Raw genomic sequence first — 27150 nt, 5'->3', positions numbered from 1 at the left:
ATATTAATGTAATTAGTACAAATACCCTCAGACTTCTAAAAAGATATAGAATGATTTTAAAAAACAATAAATATAATTAATCAGTTCATGAACACTGGTGTTTGCATATTATATTGTGTCAAATGTGTTATTGAGATAAATTGTTCTGTATGAACACTGAGGTATTTTCATTTGTGTAAGTATATTTATTTATACCTGGAAGAAATATGATAAAAAATAAATGTCTTATGCTAAAAATATTGCATATGAATTTCAAGAATCTACGACTATGTGGCTTAATGTTAAAACACAGCCAAGCTATTTTTTATCTATTTTTACCTGACACATACTCTTAATGTTTACCATATGTACTCAATGAGAAAATTAATTAATTTGGGAAAGAAATCTAAGTAATCAAATTACTTATAGAATAAACAAAATAATAAACTATAGACATTAGACAATCAGATCCTGTTAAGGATGATAATGTTTAATAATGTGTATATGACTAGAGTACAAATTAGTTTAACATCCATAAATATGGCAAGATCATTAGGAAATTCATCAATTGGGGTCATAAAATGATTCCTTTGTTTAATCTACATTCTTCATATTTTGTTATTGCCTCCATCTATGTGATAATGGGTTTGAATTACACAATGATATATGAGTTGAACAGGTTTTCATTTTTTCCAACAGAGTCCCATCTTCAGTTAGGATTTTTATGGAATGACAATTCTCTAGAAGATACAAGCTGTTTATAAAATTAATAATGAATGTTGATTCATAATAAAAGTACAAATGTGACCTTAATTCATGACTCTTCACTAGCCATAAGGTAGGTCTTCAACTAACAAATATAAATATAATGCGAATGGCTCTTCTTCAGTAGGACAAGGATTTACATATTTTTTTTTGGAAGTATACTTTTTTTGGTAGGTCTGTATTGGGTCAAATAACCATCCATATTATGTCTAGCCTAGTTCCCATTTGTGATCAATGGTGTGATAATTTAAGAGGCTACCACATTTGGAGGTACAACCTATGGCATGGAAAAGTGATAAATTAACAGTGATGAAAAGAAGAATATAAGCTTCCCTAAAATCAACTTTCCCAGTCTAGTTAACATTATCTGTGTGCTGGTACTAAGAATGGTTGGTAAGGATGGAAATGGACGTATTGTATAAAAGGCACCCAACATCATTAATAGTTGTATATTCTGAACAAAAAAGATCCTTTACTTAAATAACAAAGTAGAGGCAACTATTTAAATGACCTGTTTGCTCTACTTCCAGAGATTAAAAGACATGGTAGCTGTTGCTATGTCATAGAAAACAGAAGTATAGAGCTGGAAAGTATCTAATCTTAGAGATCATTCACATCTTCTCTTCTTTCTCAGTCATAATTTTATAGATGAGGAAACTAAAGTCAAGATGGGAGTTCAGTATCTCCAAAGGTCACAGACATACTTAGCAGTACTGTCAAAAATTAACACTCTGTTATATGGGTTTCTAGCTTTTTACCATTCTACCATGTTGCCTCTAATTAAATATCGACTAATCTTCAAGGAACATTTTCATGCTTAATGCTCTTTTATGCTGATCTGATTTTAAATGATCACTTTAAAATAAATGCACATGTTTTGACATTCTAAATCTATAAGGATATGATGAATACCCAGAAGACTCCATATTTATGGCTATCTACATAGTCTGTAATGGACCAGTGGTCAAAGGACATGAATGTTTAACAAAAGATGAAATACAAAGTGTTAATAATCTCATGAAAAGATGCTTAGAGAAGTGCTAATCAAGACAATCTTAAAGTAGCACACCATAATGAGCAGAATGGCAAAAATAACTCCTAAATGACAGAATTCAATGTTGACAAAAGTATGGGAAAATAGGACATATACCACAGGTAAGACTGCAAACTAGTGCAAACATTTTGGAGAGCACAGTGTCTGGCAGCCAGCAAATGATTAATAACTGCTCTTTCCTTCCTTCTTCTGTCCCTCTCCTTCTATATGGTAGTGTGTAATCAGAGTAAAAAACAAAAAACAAAACAAAACAAAAAACTGAGCACAATTTTGAGTCCTTCCTCCCTCCCTCCCTTCCTTCTTTCTTTTCTTCCTAAATAGTAGTATGCAAACAGAGTGGAAAAAAATTAGCTAATTATTTTTAACCCAGTATTTTATTTGCTACTACTTTATCCCCAAAACAGAAAAGGACTTGTCTGTATAAAAATATTGACAGCTGTTCTATTTGTAATATCCAAATCTTAGAAACAATCTATATCCCCTACAATAGCAGAATGTCTGAACAAATTACAGTCTATTAGTGTAATTGGGATATTACAGTGCCATAAAAATGACACAGATGAAACATACAAGGAAATATCCAAAGACTTAAATGAAGTAATACAGCAGTAAAATCAGCAGAACCAAAGTTACACACACTGACCATAAATATGTAAAAGAAGGAAGAAAGGAAGAAAGGAATTAAAACATGGTCAAAGGTGGTAGAAACCTGGGAGGTGCTGGAAGGGGGAACTAGAACAAAAATATATCTTGCTTGTTTGTCACTTATTAATTGCATAACTCTTCCCTGCAGAAAGCTGAGAAATTGGGATAAGATTTTGCCCATTTTGCGTGTGCTTATTTGATTGCCTGTCTTTGTTGATGACTTTATAACGAAAAAGTATGTCATATGATTGATGATTTCCAAAATGTTGGATATTTGTATAATATACCAAACTGAGAGGTTTGTCTTCTGGATGTCATAGTTCAAGATTCAGATATATCAAAGGCAAGTAAAAATTGTGGCATATCATTTGTATGAAGTCAAAAATGATTATGGGGTAAATAATCACATGAAACGGATACAAGTTATTGGTATTTACTTTGAAGTTATACCAAGGCCATATGTTATCTTAAGCAATTCTTTACAAATGCATTATTTATAACATAACCTAAGTGACCACCCATGAGACCCATGCAGAATAATGAATTAATCTACCCACAATTTCTCCCTGGAGTGCTGTTTAACTTTTAGCTTAGGTCACAAGGGCAACTGGATCAGTGGCTTCTGTCTATCCTTTATACCAACTCACACAAATATCCTTAAAAGTGATACAATTCACAAAGATTTTTTTAGTGTTCCTATATATATATATATATATATATGTATATATGTATGAATGGTAAATCTATTTCCTTTGCCTTTGTATTATATTAAAATTCATGTCAAAGATATTATATGTATGTAAAACTGAGTTGGAGGGGCAAGTGAGGAGAGAATATGAGGCAAACAGAGGAATAGAGAAGGAAAGAATTGGGATGGTTTAAAAAAACTAGAAAAGGAAGAAAGGCCTCAGGAACCAAATTTTCCACAACAATTCTGTGAAGGAGGAATTAATGAAAAACAATACAAAAAAGAAGAAGATAGAAAGTAGGCTACATAAGAAAAGAGAGACTGAGAGGTTGATAACAGGGAATAAAAGGAAGGGGAAAAGAGTAAGATTGAGGAGAAGAGTAAGAACAAGAAGAGTGAGGGAAAGAAAGACAGGTAAGGAAAGGGTATAGGAGAGAAGGAGTATGGCATTTATGGATTGCTGCAGTTAAGACTTTTCCATAGTGCCTATTTAAAGAACATATTTTACTTTTTTGTAGAAGCAACTCAGGTTTAAGTTTAAACAATATTGTTAAGGAGCAAAGTACAAAATATTTCTAGAGTTAAACATGTATGGTCTAGGAGGAAAAACAAGGCAAAACAAAACAAAAAACAAAACCCAACAATTTTTCTTGTGATTTGAAATAGGTGATTAATACCACTGATTCTTTTTTTGTTTTGTTTTTGCGAGTACCATTGTTTTGACAAAGATTCATGCACCTTGAGAGATTCTTCTTGACTTTTTCCTTCCCATACCAGTGATTTTCTAATCTCCTGGCACTGTCCTTCCCTCTCCTTTCTCCACAGCCTGTGAAAGGCCTAGGCATAACAGGCTGGCACCTGTAGTTTCTAAAGCCTGCTGATCTCTTGGTCAGACGGACATTCCAGGATTTAGACTGTTTCACACAATATTGACCCAAAGGGAAAGTAGTGAGGTAAAGTATTTGCAGCAAGGAAGAGGTGAGGGGACTGGAAAAATAGGATAATATATTTCTTTAGGATCGGAAAGCACAAGTGCTCTTCAAAGTCTAGCAGATAGAAGAGAGATAACTTGGCAAACCATGGTATGGGCCTAGTCTAGTGAATCAGAATCTGAGAGGGAAGAAAAAAGGCTTCTCTTATTAACCCCATCTGATTTACCACTAACTATATTATGCATACTGAAGCATTTACCAAGAAACAAGTTAAAATAAAGAAATTAAAATATGTTTAAGTCTTTTTCATTTATTTCTGCCTTATCAGTTTAACTATAGACTCCAAACAGGAAGGGATATTTTGCTGGGTATGGTGGGAATTCTTTCCATCTCTATCTATAATGTGCCAATCCCTGCTCTGAGATCTAGTAACTGTTATTGTGTTATACAGTAAGTCAATAAATTCTCTGGATAACTACCATGTACCTTGATTGCCAAATACATACAAGTTTTTAAAGAACTTAGTTTCTTCTCATATCACTAGTGGCAAGCTCCACAACACTTCAGCCCCTTTTACAAATTACTTTAAGACATAGACACCATCTTAAAACAGGCACAGCAGCAACTAACTGCACATCCACTGTTGGAGGACCAGCTTAGGTAAACACTTATCACCAGAAGTTTGACTATCAAGTGATGGGTTTATTCTTTTAATTGCTTTGCTTCTTTTAAAATGCTAATCATTCCTTTTCCATCGCTGTTATAAAACTAAGAAAAAAGGGAACTTATTTCTTATTTATTTCCCAATTTGGGGAAATTTAAACTGTAACTTTCTGATATCTACAGTTGATTTTTATCACAGATTTGTTAAGACACAAAAGAAAATACCTTTATTCTCCCTATTTGGGTTGGGGGATGTTCTAAGGGAACAATATTCAGCCTCGTCTCTTTACTACTACTGTGTTCCCACTATCCTCTGCTTCTTTCCTCCAGCTAGACCAGTTGTCATATTACTATCCTTATCTCACCCATCTCTGAAGTTGTCACTAAAATGGTCTTCCTCCTGTTCTCTCTAAGTCTATTTTCCTTCAAATAAATAGATATTTCTAGCATATTTTATTCTCTTATCAATCCTGGAGACCAACAGCAATGAATATCTTCTATTCTCTTTACTTTTTCCATCTTCCAAGAATAATGCTATATAAGCAGCCAAGCCATCAAATTCTTATTAGATAAATGAATTAGATAATAAATTATTAAATTAATAAATAATATGAATAAATAATTAGATAAATGAATCAACCAACCAATCAACCAATCTTAATTGCTACCTGTCTGACTGCTACTTTAAGGCCCATGCTACTTTCAGTGGAGCCACTTGTTGAAGTAGTGCATGATTTTCATAGTAGATATAATGCTTGTGTTATTTTAGTATGACAGGGCATGGGTAATCTATACAAAATTAGAACAATTTACCCTACGATTTTTTTAATCATATATCCACAAACATTCACAACCCCCCAGGATAAAGAATATCGAAATGACAGACTTAGGTGAAAACAACAATAACAACAAAAACTCTCCCAAAACATTTTCTTATCTTCTGTCAAACACCAATCTGCTATCTGCATATTTTTGCCAATATCAAGATTTCTTGGAAAACACAAACAAATGACTAACCATATAGTTAATATTTGTTTGAAGCTCACCTTTTCTTCATTACCAGTACAACCCCCAGAAATATAATAACGAACAGCAAGATGCCCGCAATGACTCCAGCAATCTTAACCGTGTGGTCGGTTTGTTTTTCTGGCTCTGGGTCTGGTTTTGGAGTGGCAGCTCCTAAGGATTCAAAGAAATGAAAAAGCAGAGAGAGAGACATACAGTGAGAATAAAGATGTTACTTTTTTTAAAAAGTATTTTGCTGAATTTAACATAGGAATAAGACTTATCAGAGCCAGCAGACAGCATAGCTTTGAGTTTTCTAACCAGCTTTCATATGCACTGAAAAGAGTATAATTATCCATATTGTTTTTCAATATTTTGCTAAACCATAATATAAGTTGGATAGAAAACCTATGCTTGACCCTTTTACAAAAGACTGTTCTCAAACACACTTTCCTGTATTTTTATTATCTCTGTTGGCTCCCTGCTTGTCCTGCCTTTTAAAAACTTGCTAACAACACAATAGCCATCCTAAGCCTTTAACCAAATTTGATTTGCTGGAACATTTTCCTCAATTATTTTTCATAAATGAAGCAGTAATTCCAGAACATATTAGCTCAAACACCTGGAAAAGTGAGATAAGCTCATTTACCATGCATTTTACCAGCAATTGTTTTTTAACACAATAGACTCCCCCCCCCCCAAGCCTTTGGAAATCTAAATCTAGGTCACATCTGGTAGGCAAAAGACTCCTTCTAAGCAATTTATTCACAAAGTGGGAAGCAGCTGATGATCACATTACTGGCACCCACATTTAATATCTGTTTAAATGAGATAACCAGTGCCTTACAGCAGCTACTGTCTTAGCTTTTCCAGCTTCCCTATTCCTATAACATCGTTTGTACTGTTTACCGCATAATGTGATGGAACGTCAAATCCATGTCTGATGAAATATCCATTTCCTCCACTAAATGAGTTCAGGATGAAAAATGTTAAGGATGCAATGTTCAATTCACTAAACTGAATCTCCTTCCTCCCTCTTTTGAGGACTTTTACTTTTTTAATCAAAATGTGACACCATTCATCATCTGAGGTACCATATTACCTTTACAAGGTAGATAGATAGATCTAGAAATAGCGATTTATTTCTAAATTTTCTCACATTATGCCTCTTTTTTCCTTATTCTTCTTTTTTGTAAAATGCAGTTAAAATTTAATGTGAGTGCCAGTCTTTTTCTTTTATATTCGGATTCTTTTATAATCTTCTTTTTTTTGTAATTTCGTAATCACCTAGAAATAGTGTAAACCAAAGGGTAACTTTTCATCTATTCTTTTCTTGAAATATACATGAAAACTGCTTAAAACTGTTTTCAAAAGGCATGTACAGGGTTTCATAAAGAGACATTCTCCATTCCCTATAGGGAGTCATTACTGAAATCACATTTGCCTGGTTAAAATGTGCGTGTTTTGTTCACTGATTGAGCCAGTATTTGCTTTGATTATTGTTATTATTTGTGTTCTACACTTGTATATTCTAAGCAAAATAAAAAAAAATAAAAGTTTCATATTGAAGTCTAAGCATCTACAGAGGTCAGACTGTATTATAACTCTAAACTTCAGTGAACATTAAAATGGATAGGGAAATATTTTTTAATTGTCATTTTGGTCCAAACAGGATCTGACACATAATTTCTAGAAACAACTACACAGTGATAGCTTTCCCTACCTCTATCGTTAAATAGGTCAAATTCTCCAGTTCTTTAATGATGTCATTAAAAAAATGTAATTTTTAAAATGTAAAAAATTATACAATCAAATATTTAAACACAGAAGAAGCTTCAGAACTCATCCAGTTGAAATCCCTCAGGAAACTGGGAAAACAGACTATGGGAAACTAAGTGATTTGCCAAAGTTCACATAGATAATAAGCAGCAGAGGAAAGATCTGAACCCAAATCCAGCATTTTTTCCACTATACCATACTGTTGCCTAAATGGATGACAGACACAGACTACATTATTTTTTTTAAAACTTAAGTGTTTTGAATATCAAGACGAAGCATTTCAAAATGATAAAACTGAAAATAGTATTTCTAATGTTCTTTATTATTTTTTTCTCATCCAAAAACTTGGAAGATTGCCTTTAGTTAATCACATCAGGGATTTATGCTTGCCCCTGTGCTATTAAATATTTGTTATAAAATCATCTGTATAAAGACACAGCACGCTTATTAAATTTTCTGATGACACAAATCTGGAAGGGATAGCTAATCAATCAGGTGACAGCAAAAGTATCTAGATGGGCTAGAATATTAGATGGAAGCAAATAAGATGGAATTTATTTGGGATAAATGTAAATCTTCTATTTGAGTTCAAGGAATCAACTTAATCAGTACAAATTAGAGTGCCGTTGGTAAGCAGCAGCTCATCTGAAAAATATTCAAGGACTTCAGTGGACTGCCAACTCAATATAAATCAAAGGACCTAGATATAAATATAAATACAAGATAAAGCACTTAGAAATAAAGGAGAAATAATCTTGAACAATAAAGAGGTGACAGTCTTTCCGTACTTTGCTCTGATCAGCTCACATATTGTATGTGTTCTCTTGTGAGCACCACATCTTATAAATAGTAAGTCAAACACATACAAAGGAGGGCAACCAGGAATGAATGAATGAATGAAATACATTTGTTAAGCACTGGCAATGTGCTATGCACTGAGGATATAAACACAAAAGTTTGAGAGTCACTTGCCTCAAGAAGCAGACATTCTAATGGGAGGATTCAACACATAAGGGTTTGGACTGGGGATGGAGTTTTGACATGAAAAGTCACAGAGACTGTGGGTGGAGACACATGGAGAGTAGATTATCACAGTCTTTCCAGTAGTATTGTTTAATTACTGTTCCCAGAGTGGGAAGAGAGTGGTGCTATACACGTGGCAGAAGGACAGATGAAAAGCTACCTAGGTAGGTCCTGGATCCCTAGCAGATGACTGAATAGGATGTGAAGCGAGGTCTGCAGCTGACCAGATATAGTGCAGGCAAGTTTTCATTCACTCACACACCAATCAGGACAGTCCATTCCTAGAGTGGCATTTCATAACTGATTAGATTAATCTGGTGGCAAGGGGTTAGGTTGTCATTAAGGTTCCTTCAGTTCTGAAATTTTATAATTTCTTAATACATATCCTCTTAAAATAAGACTGTTTTTGATCTTATTAAGTGCTATTCCATGGTCTATCATTCTGCCTTACTGGTGGTATCAGACTTCTAATTCTCTAAATAAATTTTATAAGTGATCACTGAAGTTTTTAAATGATTTTTTTGTAGTTGTACTGATTGTTATTATTGCTATGATAGATATGTTTCAAGTTAATAACTGAAAAGTGGAATATTTTGGACTACAATACTTTTCCTTTTATGAACTATCCCCTTATCCAGTCTACATTTGTTATGTAGAATGTCCACTTAAAGTTTTTCCTTTGGGCTAAGCACTTACCCAACTCCTGTAATTCTCAAGAGGAGGAAAATCAAATTGTTATGCAGCCTACATGATCCAAGTAGCACCATTGTTTGGTCTCTGCTACTAATTCATTTTACATTGTAGGCCAAGAAAATGAAATGTTTTATCCCTGACTGATATTGGTATATGGTGGGGTAGGATGGCAATCATGTAAATGGGCTTGTACTGAATTAAAAAAACAGGTATGGCTGTTGGACACTGTTGCTGATGACCCTTCTATTCCAACTGTTCTCTAATGGCGATACTATGTAGTGACTGCCAGATTCAAGTATTTTTATCTATATTATGAGACTAGTTAGGATGTCTGGGTTTTAGGCTTTTATACGGTTTTGGAGAACGATCAAAAATGCACAAATTTGAATATGAAATAAATTGCCACCCTCTATTTTATTTTCATTTTTTTGCATGATCATACATAATTCCTCATGTACAGATGAAAATCACAATTATCTCAAAATACAAAGTCAGACAGAGTCACAGATCAAGGATCCTTTCACAAAGTTCCCCAAATAAGTCAACAAAATAAGAATTTTAAAAATTTTTACCAAATATTTTCATTTGTTTTGCTTTAACCTTATAAGGCCTTTCTCAACCCACAATCAAAAGAGAGAACAAAGACAAAGAAAAGTGGCTTCCACCTAGAATAGAAACCTAGTCCACACTGAGCTTTCAAAGCTACATGAAGCCTTCTCTACAGGGATATGAGACCTGGGGTTAACTTACTTTGCCCCTTTCTTTACTTTGTTTACTAGGAGAAACTGGTTCATCTATTCCAGAAGTCTACATTATTATGCATAGTTAACTCCAGCTAAGAGTGATGATTTTTCTTTCCCTTTATACTCTAACCTAGGAGTTTTTAATTTATTTATAAGAAAATTTCTTTAAAATATACATTATTGTTATAAGGTATCAATGAGCCACTGATAAGGTATAATTGGAGATGGAAAGTGGTTTTGACTGGCAGTTTTTCTATTTTTTTTGTACCTACATCCATATTTTTAATAGTACAATTTTACAAACTGCTATTTGGTATAAGTTATTTTTAAAATGTTTCCCCTCTGTTTTATTAACTTTTCCTGTCAGATTTGTAATGGTATCAAATCTTATTATTCCTCTTGGTGCAAATTACAGTTATACTTGGAAAGGCATAACTTTCTACACTTATGAATATTCTGGTTGGGGATTATTAAAAAGCTGTGTTTGTATATGTATCTTTAAAGAGTAAAGCTAGATGTGCACATTGTTGTGATGGGTATAATTTAGGCTGGTATAATGACAAAGTATTGCAGAGAAATCTAGCAAGAGAAGCTAACGAAATTAAGGAGCAGAAGAGAGAAGCAGATAATTATTGGGAGCATTGCCCCCCAATACTTATGTTGACTGAATCACTTTCCTGTCAGATGGAACATGTTGTGACCAAGAAAACCAGAACAGGTGGGGATTTAGTCAAATTTTACCAGTGAGGATATCTGATATGGGGTCTAATAGAAAAAAAATCTCAAATAAAAGGAACACAGATCCAACATAACAATGGTTGGTTTTCAACTAGGCAGATAAATCTGTTTGGATCCAACGTTTTGTGGAAAATTAAATATCAACAAACCAGATCCAGAATAAGCACTGACCCTGGACTCTGACTACTCAGTTGGCCATTTCAATTTCTTCAGAAGACTGAAGAATAGAGTAATGCCAGGCAAGTTGGCAGGATATTCAATGACACTTATAGCTAGAAAGCTGCCCACGTTATCAAGATGAATCAGAGAAAGACTGGAAAGGAAGCTTCTCTGGTGGTAGGGGAAACAAGGGACTGTTAAGGCAACAGCTGGGAAGCAAAGGAAATTTCCTAGGACTCTGAGCATGATAAAGTAGAGCAACTAGGTGGTGCAGAATAGACTGCATGATTTGGAGTCACAAATACCTGAGTTTGAATCCTTCCTCAGCCACTTACTAGCTGTATGATCCCAGGCGGAAAAAAAAAAAATCACTCCCTGCCTCAGTTTCCTCATCTGTAAAATGAAGATAATAATAGCACCTACCTTAAAGAGTTTTTGCAATGAAATGAGTTAATATACGTACAATGTTTTACAAATTTTAAAGCTCCAGAGATAGCAGTTATCATTGTTGTTATTATTTATTATCATCAACTGATACTACATCTCTCCTTTTTTAGATGTAGAAGAAACATTAAATCATGTTTGTCGTTTAAAGCTCTTCAAAATATTGCCCTCTTTGCACCTTTCAAGTCTTCTTATACACCACTCCTCTGCACACACTCAAGTTATACTGTCTTTTGTGTTTCTCACACCTTACACCTCTTAACTGTGGCTGTGCACTGGCTATCACTCACTCATCAAATGTTCTCCTTCCTCAGCTCCAACCCTTAGAATCCCTGGATTCCTTCAAGACTCAGCTCGAGTGCCACCTTCTGCAGGAGACCTTTCCTGGTTCCCACAATTGCTAGTGCCTTCTCCTATAATGCTACCTTCCATTGACTCTGTTAAGTCATACTTCTTATACAATGTACATCATATAAATATATATATTTATGTACAATCCCCATTTAAAATGTTAGCTCATTGAGGTAAAGGACTGATTTTGCTTTTTTTCTTTGTATCTCTAGGACTAAGGCACAGTTCCTGGCACACAGCAAACACTACAGAATTTTTTTGTTGTGTTTGTCCTTCATTTTGGAAGAGGACCATGACATCAGGCAGATGATGACATGACTTGCAATTGACTTTGATTTGAGTGAGGGAGGGCTGTGCAAGGTCACCAGCCTTACTTTCTCCTCCAGAGCCATCTGGGTCCAGTGGTGTGATACAGATCTGGAAAACTGGAGATGGCCCTGGATGCAGTGGGAGATCTTGGTCTTTTTAAGCTAAGGTCTTCTCAAGTTCTCACTTTGAGTGAGGCAATGCTCATTCAGTGAATAGGCCTCTTTATGGAGTGAGTCCAGGGGTGACCCCTTTAATTTAAAAAAGAAAAAAGAAATCAAAATGGGAGGGGAAGACCCTCAGGGTTGCTCATCAAAAGAGAAACAGTTTCTATTTACATTCTCTCTGAGACAAGAGGGCCCAAAAAAATAACCATTAAGTGGTGCTTGGGCAAGGACCTATTGTTGTCCAATATGTGAGCTCCAGAATGAATTGGGTTTAAGACTTGGTCTATGAGAGGTTGTTGTGTTTGTCCTTGGCTCTGGAAGATGACATAATATAGATAGAGGGAGTTTATTTTTGCCCTAAGTGAGACCTAGAAATGATACTCTTTCAACCAAGCATAGCAGAAGCAGTAAATAGACAGAAACACAGGATTATCCTACTCACACGCTATTACCAACTTTGGGTTCTGTAGTTTTTGATAGGTTGAGTTCTCTTCAGCCCCTGCCCTCTCCTTCCTTACTCTATAATTCAACTTCAAGGCCCTATTACATTTCACCCTTTGTTCACAATAGATAGAAGGGACCACACGCTTATTACACACTACACTGTTCCCTTGTGGAGAGAAAGGGACAATGACTAGTTAAGAAGAAAAAAAAAACAGGAAACAGGATAGTGACACAAATAATAATAGGAACAAATTTTTAAATGGGATGGAATAGGACTAAGGACTATTATGAGTACAGTGGGGAGAAGAAAGGGAGGAAAACAAGATTAGCAAAAATATGTCACATTTCATTCAGAATACTACCACAAATACAAGTGGGTAAGGAAGAATTCTCTTGCTGTAAGAATAGAGAATAACAATAATTCAATTTGATTTAACTTGCCTTGTTAGTGTCTACAGATAGAAATAAAAATTAGGAAGACCATGGTGTCTTTTCCTTTCAAGAAGGTTTTATTCCATTGTTATTGTAATGATTGTTATCACCATTATTAACAATAACAGCTAACATTTATGCAATTTTTTAAATACATATTATTTCATTTGACCCTCACAACAGCCTTGGGAGGCAGGTACTACAGCCATTATTTAACCTGTTTTACAGATGAAAAAGTGACTTGTTTACAGTCACATAGCATCAAAGAAGACATCTCTCCTTACTGAGAATTCAGGGCTATTTCCTCCATAGCATAGAGTAAGGGTTACGGCAATAATGAATGAGACATTCAAATGCAAAGTTCATAAGCAGATCTTGGAGAAAATAAACTTTCACCTTAGTTGATATAGTTTAATTTTAAACAGGTTAAAAAATTACCTCCCATAGGACCACCCCTGCTGCAAACACCAAAGGGGAAAAAATTTCTTGCAGACATCACCAGTGATACACTTATTAATGAGCTGCTACCTAGAAAAGAATGATTCAATTGGGAACTCCTTATTGACAAAGAAATTGTTTCTTCCTTTTACTACTTGCTTATGACTACAGAAATGCAAATGGAAAAATGAAGTTATTTCATCAGGGTCATAATGTTACTAATAATTTCCTAGAAGCTTTAGTATCTATCTAGCAAGAGATAAGGGCTTGATATACTATCTTATCCACGCTGTGTCAGCTACATCAATAAATGAGAACAGTAAAAGGTAGGAAAATAAGAACAAAGAATAAAAATGTAAATTAATATCTCAGAGCAGGTGAATACATCAAATCTTCTACAATTTCAGTTCTATATGAAAAATTATGTTTCTTATTATTACTTGCAAAAGCTGAACATGCTCTATATGCACTGCAGTGGAAAATTAAAGATAGTCAAGGGAAGAGTGAGAAATTCAAAATACATACATATAATCAGGTTACAAATAACAAATAAGGCATGAATTCAGATTGTTCTTGGGGTAGTGATTGACTCTGTATTCATAAAACAATGATATGAAATTAAAAAAAAAAACCTTGGCTCTCTTCTAAGCTGATGTATGTTGTTGAGATGGAATAAAGTTTGTTTTTATCTTGTAACAACTGAGAGGGTACACATTGTAAGGAGCTGTCACAAAGAAAAGTTCAACACAAACCAGGATGTTCTTTTGTCACTATCAATAATACTGCTTTCATATGATACAAAAGTTTATACAATGCTTTCTTCACAATAACCCTGTGAAGGATTCATTTTGTACATGTGACTCATTTTGCAAATGAAAAAAGTGAAGTCTTAAAAGGTTAAATAACCTGCCTACAGTCACTCAAGCTAAGCAATATCAGAGGTAGGAATAAATCTGAGAAAGTCTGATCAAATCCAAGACTCTTTCCATAACTACTTCTCTTAAAAAAAAAAAAAACAACAAGTCAGAAATGCTGGCAGAAATGCTATTCTCGGGCAAGAGGGCAAAAGGATGCTATGATAATTCATTCATATAGATTCCCTATTACATGAAAGTCATAAAGATGTTACTGCAAAGTAACTTAGGCCATTAAATACTTTAACTTACTCAGCAGAATCCCTGAGTGATTGTCTCATCCACCAACCCTCTAAGTTTTTCCTGGTCAATCAATATTCTTTAAAAAGTTTTTACAAAGTAAATCAAATATTTCTTTTACGTGACATTTGCTTTCCTTTCCCTCTTTCCCTTTCTTTCTCTCTCCCCCTATTTCCCCATGTTTTCAGGAGCTGTTCATCAGTGTTCCCATGACTACAATGTGTTTCTCAAAGCTTGGTGGAAAGAGCAAAGTTGTCGTTGAATCAGAAGCATCGGAAGTAGTCCTGGCCCTGCCATTATTAGCTGGACAAGTCACTTAACCTCTCTGAGCTTCCACTTCTTCATTTGGAAAAATGGTATAATGTATCACTTGCACATTGCCTGTCTCACAGGCTTTTAAACCTTAAAGTGCTATGAAATCTGAGCTGTTATTATTATAAAGGCTTTCTTCTTTAGATCTAGACCTGTGATTTCATTGAAATAGGGGAGCTCCTGATGTGGAATCTCCCCCTGAAGATTCAGAACAGTAACTCAAAACAATCTTAGAATCTTAGATTTGTCATTAGATTTTGACATTGAAAGAGACTTGCCCATGCTTGGACAGCTATCATGGGTCTTAAGTAGGATCTGTACCCAGGTCTTCCTGACCCCGGGCTGGAGCTCATTTGCTATGTTAAAACTATTATTAAATAACTATTAAAAACATGGGCTATTTAAAAAAAATGGACAAAAAATACCTCTGCAAACCACAATAGACAAAAACCTAAGCATATGTTCTTGGGCTCCCAACTTCTAAAATGTATACAAACATATACTTCCAACCTAACTCCCTTTTTCTACCATGAATATAGAATGAAATGGCCCTTCTCCCTAACCTACACTGTAGAGAGGAATAATCAAAATAGTGAAAGGAAAGGAGGTACAGGACACTATCCAGTTCTGTTACTATAATTTTAAATCTTTGTGCTTTAGTCTTTAAAGAAGATGGGTCTTAAATAAAACAGAATTTTTAATGAGGTAATGAGAGATAAAAATATTTAAAATGTAACCACTGGATAACAGGGCATAAAACATCCTACCATTACCATTGCCCATGTAAAATAAAAATTATTCCTAAAATTTCATTCATTCTGGCCTTCATCCCTATCCTCCCCACTAAAAATGTATATTCTATCCCTGGGACCACTTTGAGCTCCTATAATCTGGACCTAGATCTTCACCTCAATTTTATACCATCTTTAGATCACTTTACCAAGCACCCATCCTCACTTTCTAGAAAGACTTTATATCGTCTTCATTAGATTGTAAGCTCCTTGAAAGTAGGGACTGTCTTACTTGTTTGTATCTGAATATCCCTCAGAATTTTGCACAATGCTTGGCAGACAATCATTACTTAATAAATACTTTATCTTTCTATCTATGGAAACATTGGGCATTATACCACTAGTACAACCACTAGAAAATACTTTTTTCTATTAAGTTCTACATCATGTAAGTTATATCCATTGTCTCCAAATTCATAACACATGACACTATGTACTTCAAATCAGATACCTTTTTTCTATGTAGCAATTTAAAAATTAAGATTTGTATTATGAAAAATTTAACATAATCCTTATTTTCACAAAGCACTTTTAAAATTCATGCCCCACTAAAATATTAAAATCTGTTTACTATACATTTGCCAGATATCATAGTTTGTAAAAACTTAGTTTTTCTAAAGAACTTAGCAAAGGCTTGGAGAAAATGAATTCATTAAAAAATTATTACATTTTAATTGCAAACAAACCAATTGGAAGCCAGAAGTTTTTGGAAATAAAGCATTCATTTGTCATATTTGATTGCTGGGTTTTTTTCTGTATTTTAACATTTATAGATATGAGAATGTTCATTATTGATGGTCAGTATTCCCATTTTCTATCTAGGATCCATCAGGAATTTAATTTCTATGGCCTATTTAATATATTAAGCAGCAGCATCATGCAATGGAAAGGGCATTGGCTCTGGTATTAAGTCAAGAGGTCAGAATTTGAATCCTAGATCTGACAAATATTAAATATGTGAATATAGGCAAGGCAATTAGTGTCTCTGAGCCTGATTTCTCATCCATAAAAATAGGATAATAATACTTGTGTTACCTACTTCAAATGTCTTTTTTGAGGGGAAAAAATGTTTATAAGCTTTAAATACATTAGAGAAGTAAGAGCTATTTTCCTTTATATTATTGTTTAATCTCAAATATGCAAGAGGAGAAAATCATTCCAAATGAATACATATAAAACATTTAATAATATCCTAAAGAATATCAAAACATGAGATATCTAAATACCATCTCCATTTTTTCTCTAACAGAACTTCTTTCTATAAATGTCTAGTGGCACAGAATTCAATGTACTTCATGTAACAATGTGGAAATTTGGGAAGTGATGGAGTCTACATTAGACTCAACCATTAACTCACTGTGTGATCCTAGGCAAGTTATTAATACAATCATATAAATTAGCATGTACCTACCAAGTATAACAAATGCTTAGCACAGAACTAAGATTAGCCCACCAGCTGCCTACATTGTGCATTTTACTTTTTTTTTTTACACAGAACTATATTTATTATACATGCATGTGTATACACATAAAAAGATAGATAAACATGTACAGGCATCTATATATACATTCACTGGTAATGTTTCATGGCATGTGCACTGTGTGTATCTGAGAAATACATGTTTCTATGCATTTGTAGTTATATATGCACATGCATGTAATACAAATACATAGATATACATATACATGCACATACACATATTACTTATATCAGAAAAGTTGAATGAAAGGAACAAATTAATAAAATTAAAATAATAAATATAGGAAGCAATTCTCTGGAAGGGGAAGAGAAGTACATGAGAAATTTTGGCAATGTAGAAACTTATTCAAATTTATATTAATTTTGTTTTATAAAATAAGGAAATAGAAGGAACCTGACAAGCAGAATAGCTCTGAAAGTTATAAGTTCAGCTAATATATTTTATAACTTACTTATTTTCTTTATACTCTTAGAGGAAGTACAAGCTGTTCATAAAAGAAATTCTTTCCCAGTTTCTTGCTTCCCTCCTAAACTTAGTTGCATTGGCTTTGTTTATGCAAAAAAAATCTTTTATTTTAATGTAATCAAAATTATCCATTTGCATTTCGTAATATTATCTGGCTCTTGTTTGGTCATAAATTCTTCTGTTCTCCATAAATCTGACAGGTAAATTATTCCTTGCTCTTCTAGTTTGCTTATAGCATAAGTCTTTATATCTAAATCATGTGTCCATTTTAATTTTATTTTGGTATATGATGTATGATGTTGGTCTGTGCCTAGTTTCTGCCATACTATTTTCTAGTTTTTCCAGCAGATTTTGTCAAATAGTGAGTTCTTATCTGAGAAGCTGGAGTCTTTGGTTTCCAGACTTCTCAACCCAGGAACGCCAAAGACAACTTAAAAGGCATACACTGAAGGACATGGGTGTTTGGCCACTGAAGTATGCTTCCCCACCCTGGATTGCACTGAATCATGTAGAATTCTGGTAGTTAAAGCACGCCTATCTGCCCACCTCAAGCTCCACTAAAGCATGGGGATGTCTGACTGCTTGGGGATGCCTGACTGTTTGCGGCTACACTGAAGCACATGGTACTTCTCCTAGCTGCAGTCTGCCAGCTCCCATTGATATGTTAAGGCACGTGGGGAATCCTGCTTATGGAGTTTTCCTGTTCCACCACACTGCAACTCAGGATCTCCCACTCATTTGCTTAAGTGGCGCTTGCTTCTGGAACCTGGAATACTTCCTGTCCTGGAATGTGCTCTCTTTTTACTAGCATGAGACTGACCTTTCTTGTTGATCCTCCAAGTTTCTTGAGCTAAAACACTGCTTCACCTTGTCTTCCTGCTGGCTCTTCTGTTCCAGGATTTTTCCTGGGAAATTATATCCTGGTTTTTCAGAGGTCAATATGAGAGAATGACAGCAATTTACGGCTTACACTGCCATTTTGGCTTCAAGCAGTCCAGTAAAAATATTTTTAACATAGGAAAGACATGTTCTTGCATATAAATCCAACCTCTAGGAAATTTCTACCAAATAATAAAAAATGTATCTTACTGATTAATTTGAAGAATTATTTCCTACAAGCCAGTGGCATGGTTCTTCATAGGGGATATAATTTAAATTTTAAAACTGAAAATATCATATTTTTCCCTAGGGCAGAAAAAAGTAGAAAAGATCAACTAAGTTCATATCATAGATAAAATCTATGATATTTCTATCAAATTACTATAATATAGTAAACCACTGTTTGATAAATACATTGTGCATTTTAAGGATGTCTTCACCATTCCCTATCAAATACTTTCAGTACAAATTCCAAGAGGATCCAGAGTTTCCAAATAAGTCAATCCTTTGTGCCAAGCCATCAATGAGATCTGTTAAGATACAAAGTTGTTAACTAGCTAGGACGAATGGTTTGGGAGAGGAACCATTAATCATATACCCTATTAATATCCCAGTTGAATCCCAGTGAATTGGGGCAGCTAGGTGGTGCAGCGGATAGGGCCTCATACGTTTACTAGCTGTGTGACTCTAAGCAAGTTACTTAACTCTGTTGCAGTTCCCTCATCTGTAAAATGAGTCAGAGAAGGAAATGGCAAACCACTCCAGAATCTTTGCCAAGAAAACCCCAAAAAGGGTCATAAAGAGTTGGACGCTACTGAACAACAATGATAATAGATGAATTAGATTAGCTGGTGATGGCCTGGGGGAATGGACCATAGTCAGCTGGGAAAGGGACAGGGTTGAAGGGAAGAAAAGTTAAGAAATGAAGGGATCTTTTCTGTGAGGGGAAGTCTAGATATGGACACACAAGGAAGGTTCCTTGGTAATCTGAGAGTATATGACACCTGAGGAAATGCACAGAAGGATACAGGACACTTAAAATAAGCTTCTAATCCTTCTTGATTGGAGAAAGAGTAAGCCAACATTGACTTATTTGGGACAAAAAAAAAAGTTAAGGACACTTTCTCTACTACTCATGTGTTGCAGGGGCCTGATTCAATCAGCACACTGACAATCCAAACAGAGCATCTGGAGGACCTCAGAATAGATAACAAATTTTTCTGCCACTTGAACTCTGCCCAGGACATCCTTCATGGTGGTTGAAATATTTTTGGTGACACTAAGTCTCCCTGTTTTATACCTTCCTTGATAGAAATGATCAGAGCATTATCACATGTAGTTTTGCAAAATTCTGAGTATACAAATACAAACAAGTAAAACAGTCCCTGCCCCAATGGGGTTTACAATCTAATGAAGATAGAATATAAAGGTTTTCTAGAAAGTGAGGATGGGTACTTGGCTGATCATACAAAGAATGGATAGCCACATCTTCTTTATGCAGAAGATTAAATGGACTTAAATTAAAACAGGAAATATTTTCTGTTACATGCTTTCTTGACCAGTAAGATGAGAAAACAAGAGACTGGATTATAGAAGTGGGCTATGGAATTTCTGCCCTGGGTTTCTTTAAGAGTATTCCTCCTGAAAGTTATGCGCACTTCATTAAAATTTTAACAATAAAAACAACGACAACACGGCAATAATGACTACCACTGGTCTTTAGGTATCACTCTGAAGTTTTCCAGTTGTTGGGATGAGTATTTAGAAATTATTAGAAATATATGTTATAAATATATTTATTCAATTTTTCCCTACTTTTTTTCTATAGATCCTTATATTTCTCATAGTTCTTTTATTTACATGAAGCAATTCCTCCTCTTCTTGAAAATTTCCGATTTGGTTTTGATATATTTCATTTGAATTATATTGGACTTTTCTTCTGAAGTGTTTATAAACTATTCTTTTGGGTGCCATTGTAAGATCCCTGTGAGCTAGGCATGGTAGAAAATAATAAAAACATAGATAAAAAAAACAGATAACAACAACAATAGTAGACATTGAGAATCCACAAAGCATGCTACTTACTTCACTTGTTCCTTACAACAACCTTTAAGATAACTTTAAGATAGTTATCTTAAAGTCCATTTTACAGATGAGGAAATAGGAGAAATCAAATAACTCCCCTATTATCCTTCATTAAGTGGTAGGAGTGGGCTCAAATCCACTTCCCACTATATCACACCGCTACTTCTAATTTTGTTGCAGATGGAAACATTGAGGCACAGAGAGATTTTATGGATTGTATAACGGTCATGTAATTAGTAATTGTCATAGATCAGCTGGACTCAAATTTCTTATTTCTTTGTTCCATTGTATCTTTTCATCTACAAACAATGCCACTCTTACTAACTTGAATTTAAAAAAAAGATTGTCTTACATTCTAATATTTCTATTTTTATCCTTCTTTTATTTCCTGGTATAATCCTTCTTCCAAAAATCCTTACCAAGTCCACCAACTTTCCTCTAATCAATACTTTTCTCTTCCTTCTCTCTCCAGTTTAGATGTACAGACCTATAAAGTTTGTAAGGGCCTTAAAGATGATCAAATTAAAGATTTACCCAAAGCACGGTTTCCCATTTACAAAATCTTAAAGACTACCAGTGATGCTGAAAATTCACTGTCTTCCAAAGTAGCCCAGATGAATTTCTGGACGACTAAAATGGTTAGGAGGTTTTTTGTTTGTCTGTTGTTGTTTTGTTTTGTTTTTAAATTTTATGAATCCAAACTCTGCCTCTCTAATTTCCACCCTGCTAGCTCTTCCTCTGTTCTTCCAGAACAAGTAGAACACTGCTCTTCCACATGTCAACCCTTTAGATATCTGAAGACAGGTATTATGTGCCCTGATCTCAACAAGCTAAACATTCTTACTGTCAAAGCCCAGAGTCTGAATTCCTTAGTGACCATACAGGTGTTAGTCAATTCTCAACCAAGTAAATGAAGGGTGAAGAGTGCATTACAAACAAGACCTTAGCCAATCCAAAGATCACTAACAAGGCCTGAAGTCAGAATATAATTTTTAGTTCAATAAGTAATAACTAGAAGTTAACACATGATAGTCTGTACACAAGACTTGGGCTAGGAACTTTCATGATCATAATATGGAGAATTTGTAATAGAGATAATTAGGAACATAGACAAGTAAGTGTAGACACTGTTGAATCCACAAGGCTTGTTGGCTTACTTGGCTCCAGCCCTTCTGTACTGTTTAATTTAATTTACCTCTTTCTAAGGCTGTGGCTGATGTTCCAGGATTATCCAGTTTCAAGGTCCCATGTACCTAAATGCACGACTTAAGAAATGGCCTAAGAAATTACTATATCTTGACTGACACATCACAGTGCTAACTCATTGGGTACAGTCCTCTATAATCCCTATGTCTTTTGCATATGGTTACAAATCCACAATGTCATGTTCACTGCACTATAATTTAAAATGTATTTACATATTCTATACAAATATTGTCATACCTATTTTACAGATGAGGACATAGAGGCTCAGAGAAATCAAGTAACTTTTCTATTTTCACTGGTGAAGAGGTAGAAATGTGTCTGAGACCAGTTCTCTTCTGACTCCAGGTTCACTTTCTACTACATCATTCTTATTTTGCTGCAGATGGAAATCTCTCTTTCTTTGTAAAAACATGAATTATGTTTGCCCACCTCTACTTATAGGATAAACCTCCCATTCATTAAGATTCCTTAAGGACCACTGATAGACATTCAACAATCACATCTTCAAATTATTTTAGTACCCTGAAGTATAGTTTGTTCAGACCTGGGCAAGTGAATTCACTGAGGGAAGCTAAGTGTTCTCTTGCCATCTCATTTAGTTTAGTTGTCAAATAATTCCATATTCATTATTTTGTTCTATCTTTTTCACTCTGCAGCTTGGTATCCTTGGTACAAGCAAAATCTATCTCCAGTCAAAGATATTAAGCCTTAACCAATGTATCTTTTGCCTCTCAATTCTAGTTTTATTGTCTCATCTCCTGCCAATAATTTTTAATAGTGTAATCTTTACACCTCCACTAAAATCCTACTTTCATTCCTAATCATGGCTCAGAAAGGTCCTGGATTTTTAAAGATGATATTAGCAGGCACAAGTTTTGGCAAGTCCTATCAAAATGGAAACGCAATTAAATGTAAGCCTAGCAGTAGACCATGCACCCACTATCTAAGAATTTGCCCACCAAAATTAAATGAGATTCAAAGTCCATCATCAGAAAACTAGCCATCAGGTGATGATTTTTTCTTGTACAAATAAACAAATAAAGACCATAACTAATACTGGAAGGCATTGTGTTTTACATTAGTAGGCATACTAATATCATTGAAGTCATAGATCTTTTGAAGTAACAAACAATTTCCATTAAAATTTCTTTTATTTTTTCTCTCTGTATTGTCCTTCTTCTCTCCTATTAATAATCCCTTGATGCTTTTTATAGCACATTTCTCTTTCAGTTTACATTAAGATTTTTCACAGATGTATGCACTCAGGGAATCAGGAAGAAAATGGGGAATGGGAACTCTAAGACCAATGAATTCTATTATCTTCTCCTTTCTATATTAATCTCCAAATATTTCAGGTGAAGTCGGGTAAGATGACAGGCAGTTGTTGCAGCTTAGAAATAGCCTTCACGTGGCAGACCATCACTGCTAACCAAACTTGTAACAAAAATCACTATTTTGAGCAAAGAGGGAATTATGTAAATAGTAGCCCCGCTGAGGATGCTAAAAGATGCCAGGAAAACAAATGGGACTTTCAAGAAAATACATGCCAGATAAGAAGCCTGACCAGCGTACTCAGTGACCAAACATACATCAATGATAAATATAATGCAGAGGAGAAATCAGAAGAAGGAATAAATATTGGTTCCTTAAAGTTATAACCTCAGTGTTTAAAAGTAATGAAGTATATGTCAATGATATGAAAGTTAACTAGGTACACATCAGGGAGACAAGAAAGGCTTATCTATCAAGAGCAAAATGGCAAAAACGCAATCATTAAACAGTGATTAAGTGATATAAAACATTTTAATGATAATAAGTATAGTTTATTAGAGAAGTCTTTAAATCATCCCAACACTGATACCCATTATCACCACTATTATTCAATATTATACTAGAAATGTTGCGATAGCAATAAGACAAGAAAAAGGAACTGAAGGAATTAGAATAGGCAATGAGGAAATGAAACTATCATTCTTTGCAGAGGATATGATGGTATACTAAGAGAATCCTAGCGAATCAACTAAAAATTGAAATTAATTAGCAACTTTAACAAATTTGAAAGATATAAAATAAACTCACACAAATCATTACTATTTCTATATATTCACAACAAAATCCAACAGCAAGAGATATAAAGAGAAATTCCATTTAAAATAACTGCAGACAATATAAAATACTTGGGAGTCCACCTGCCAAGACAAATCCAGGAATTATATGATCACAATTACAAAATACTTCTTATACAAATAAAGTCAGATCCAAACAATTGGAGAAATATTAATTGCTCATGGCTGTGCTCACATATAATAAAAATGACAATACTACCTAAATTAACTTACTTATTCAGTGCCATACCAATTAAACTACCAAAAAATTATTTTGTAGAGCTAGAAAAAAATAATAAAATTCATCTGGAAGAACAAAAGATCAAGAATATCAAGGAAATTAGTGAAAAAAAATGTGAAGGAAGATGGCCTAGCTGCAGTAAAAGATCTCAAACTGTATTACAAAGTGGTAATCACCAAAAAATTTGGTACTAGCTAAGAAATAGAGTAGTGGATTAGTGTAATAGATTAGGTACAGAATACACAGTAACAAATGACCACTGTAATCTAGTGTTTGATAAATGCGAAGATACAAGCATTTGAGACAAGAAATCACTATTTGACAAAAATTTCTGGGAAAACTGGAAAGCAGTTTGGCAGAAACTAGGTAGAGACCAACATCTCACACTATATTCTGAGATAAGGTCAAAATTGGCATATAATTTTGATATAAAGAGTGATGTAAGCAAATTAAGGGAACATGGAACATTTTATCTGTCAGATCTAAGGATAAGGGAAGAATCTGTGACCAAACAAGAAATAGAGAGCATTATGTGATATAAAATAGATAATTTTGATTACATTAAATTAGAGAGTTTGGCACAAACAAAACCAATACAACCAAGATTAGAAGGTAAGCAGAAAACTGTGAAAGAAACTTTTACAGCAAGTTTCTCTGATAAAGGCCTCATTTCTCAAACATATGGAGAACTGAGCCAAATGTATAAAAAAAGAGTCATTCCCCAATTGATAAACAGTCAAAGAATATGAACAGGCAGTTTTCAGAAAAAGAAATCAAAGCTATCTATAATCACATTAAAAATGTTCTAAATCACTGTTGATCAGAGAAATCCAAATTAAAACAACTCTGAGGTACTACCTATCTCACACCCATCAGACTGGCTAATATGACAGAAAAAGAAAATGACAAATGTTGGAGGGGATCTGGGAAAATTGGGACACTAATGTGCCATTGGTGGAGTTGTGAACTGATCCAACCACTCTGGAGAACAATTTGGAACTATGCTCAAAGAGTTATAAAACTGTGCATATCCTTTGATCCAGAAATAGCACTGTTATAATACATCCCAAAGAGATTAAAAAAACACAAGGAAAAGGACTTCTATTTACAAAAATATTTATAGCGACTCTTCTTGTGGTGGCAAAGAACTAGAAATTGAGAGAAAGTCCATCAACTGGAGAATGGCTAAACAAGCTATGGTATATGATTGTGACTGAACAGTACTGTGCTATAAGAAATAATGAGCAACATGGTTTCAGAAAACTCTGGGAAGTCTTACATTTGCTGACATAATGTGAAGCGAGCAGAACCAGGAGAACATTGTACATAGTAACAGAAATATTGCAAGGATAATGACTTAGCAATACAATAATCCAAGACAATTCTGAAAGCCTTACAATGAGAAATGCTATCCATCTCCAGAGAAAGAACTGATGGAGTCTAAATGTAAATTGAAACACATTTTTTCCCTTTATTTTTCTTGTTTTTTAAGGATCCGTGTTTTCTTTTGCAACATGGCTAATATGGAAATACTTTTCACATGACTTTACATGTAACTATCAAATTGCTGTCTTCTCAAAGAGGGGTTAGGTGAGGAAAATAATTTGGAAATCAAAATTTAAAACAAAATGAATGTTAAAAGTTGTTATTACATATAATTGAAAGAATATATAAAACTTTAAAAAATCATCCAATACTTCTGATGAAGGTCTTTCATTTGATACCTAAACCTTACCACTAATTTCAATATTTTGGCTTTGGATTTGTTGGGAAATAAATTCATGCTGAAAAGTAACTACGTGCGTTTTTTTTTTTTAATTTTTGAAGGCGTTTTCTTAATCTTGTATTTCAGCCACAGAGGCACTTCCTATGCTCTTTCTCACCCAGCAAAATAAGGGAGTAGATCTGTAATGATACCACAGATAAAAACCCTGAATAGAAACCAAGACATACATGAAATCATACTGAAAAGATCAACTATGTGTTATAATAATTAAAAGTAGAATAATAGAAGGCAAAAACACAGAAAGCAAACACATCAAACATGAACTGGCAAAAAACTATATAATATAATCATAGATTCACAGAACACTAGAGCTAGAAGGGCCCTTTAAATCAACTAGTCCAATTTCCTAACTTTGTGGATGAAGACATGAAAATTCAGAAGTTAATTAACTTAGCTAGAATTTGAACCTACTCCTAGGACATTAGTCCTCCTAAAATAGGAATACACAAATGTGGATCAGATTATCTTGAGTACACACATAAAAGTAATAACTTGAAGGACAAAATCCAGAGTTCTAGATAAAAATTTGGCATGATGACCATATAAGTTATGGTCCCAGGCTGCAAAGTAGATAAATTATATTATTAAGATGTTGTATTGCTTGAGAATTTTCTACCATGAAAAGAAAAAACACATCAGAGATCATGGCAGGGGTGCTGAGTGGATAACATTTCAACCTTACCTTCAATGGCTATTTCGAGGAGAAAGTAATTTACTCTTCCAAATGAAAATCTCAAGGTAAGACAGACTTGTAGCTAAGTCTTGTTTTTAAGTACAGTCTCTTCTCCCATTACCCAATCTCTCTTATTCTGTGTTTTCCAGCATCAGACCCTAGAGTCTAAGAAAAGTTATTACACAAGGAGATTTGCAATCCATTTTCATTGTATTTTATTGCAGTGTGTTTTCATGTGCTCTCTGGAGAAGGTACACTGCCGAAGCACTGTCAAAAAGAGAGTCAGTCGATGTTTAAGCAAGGACACTGAAGAACAAAAGGAACCCAAATGAACAGTACAATCGAGTCAGTCCTGGGTTTCACTCAGCACACCAGGCTACTGGGAAGCACAGAGATCTGCACAATGCTTTGGGCAATGACTGCTTCAAATAAAGCAAACTCGCTTTTTTTTAATTTTGAAAACTCAATCACTTCTTTTTATCATTACCATCAGGGCCATCATTGCCGGCAGCAAGAAAATAGCT

General features: G+C 34.3%; 1 protein-coding gene across 5 annotated transcripts in view; it reads right to left on the bottom strand.

Moving 5' to 3' along the window:
• The window catches only part of LOC114031828 (receptor-type tyrosine-protein phosphatase mu), a 958139-nt gene that overhangs the window by 331539 nt on the left and 599450 nt on the right, over positions 1 to 27150 (bottom strand). For all 5 annotated transcript variants that reach the window (XM_027846963.1, XM_027846964.1, XM_027846965.1 and 2 more), the window contains exon 14: positions 5773 to 5905. In XM_027846963.1, the coding sequence (XP_027702764.1) occupies positions 5773 to 5905 (133 nt within the window). The remainder of the gene's footprint in view (positions 1 to 5772; positions 5906 to 27150) is intronic.

The sequence above is a fragment of the Vombatus ursinus genome, unplaced genomic scaffold (genome assembly GCF_900497805.2).
Source record: "Vombatus ursinus unplaced genomic scaffold, bare-nosed wombat genome assembly UNPS02015255.1, whole genome shotgun sequence".
Taxonomy (NCBI): Eukaryota; Metazoa; Chordata; class Mammalia; order Diprotodontia; family Vombatidae; genus Vombatus; species Vombatus ursinus.
The sequence above is the reverse complement of the archived record's forward strand: the minus strand, read 5'-3'. Positions and strand labels throughout refer to the sequence as shown.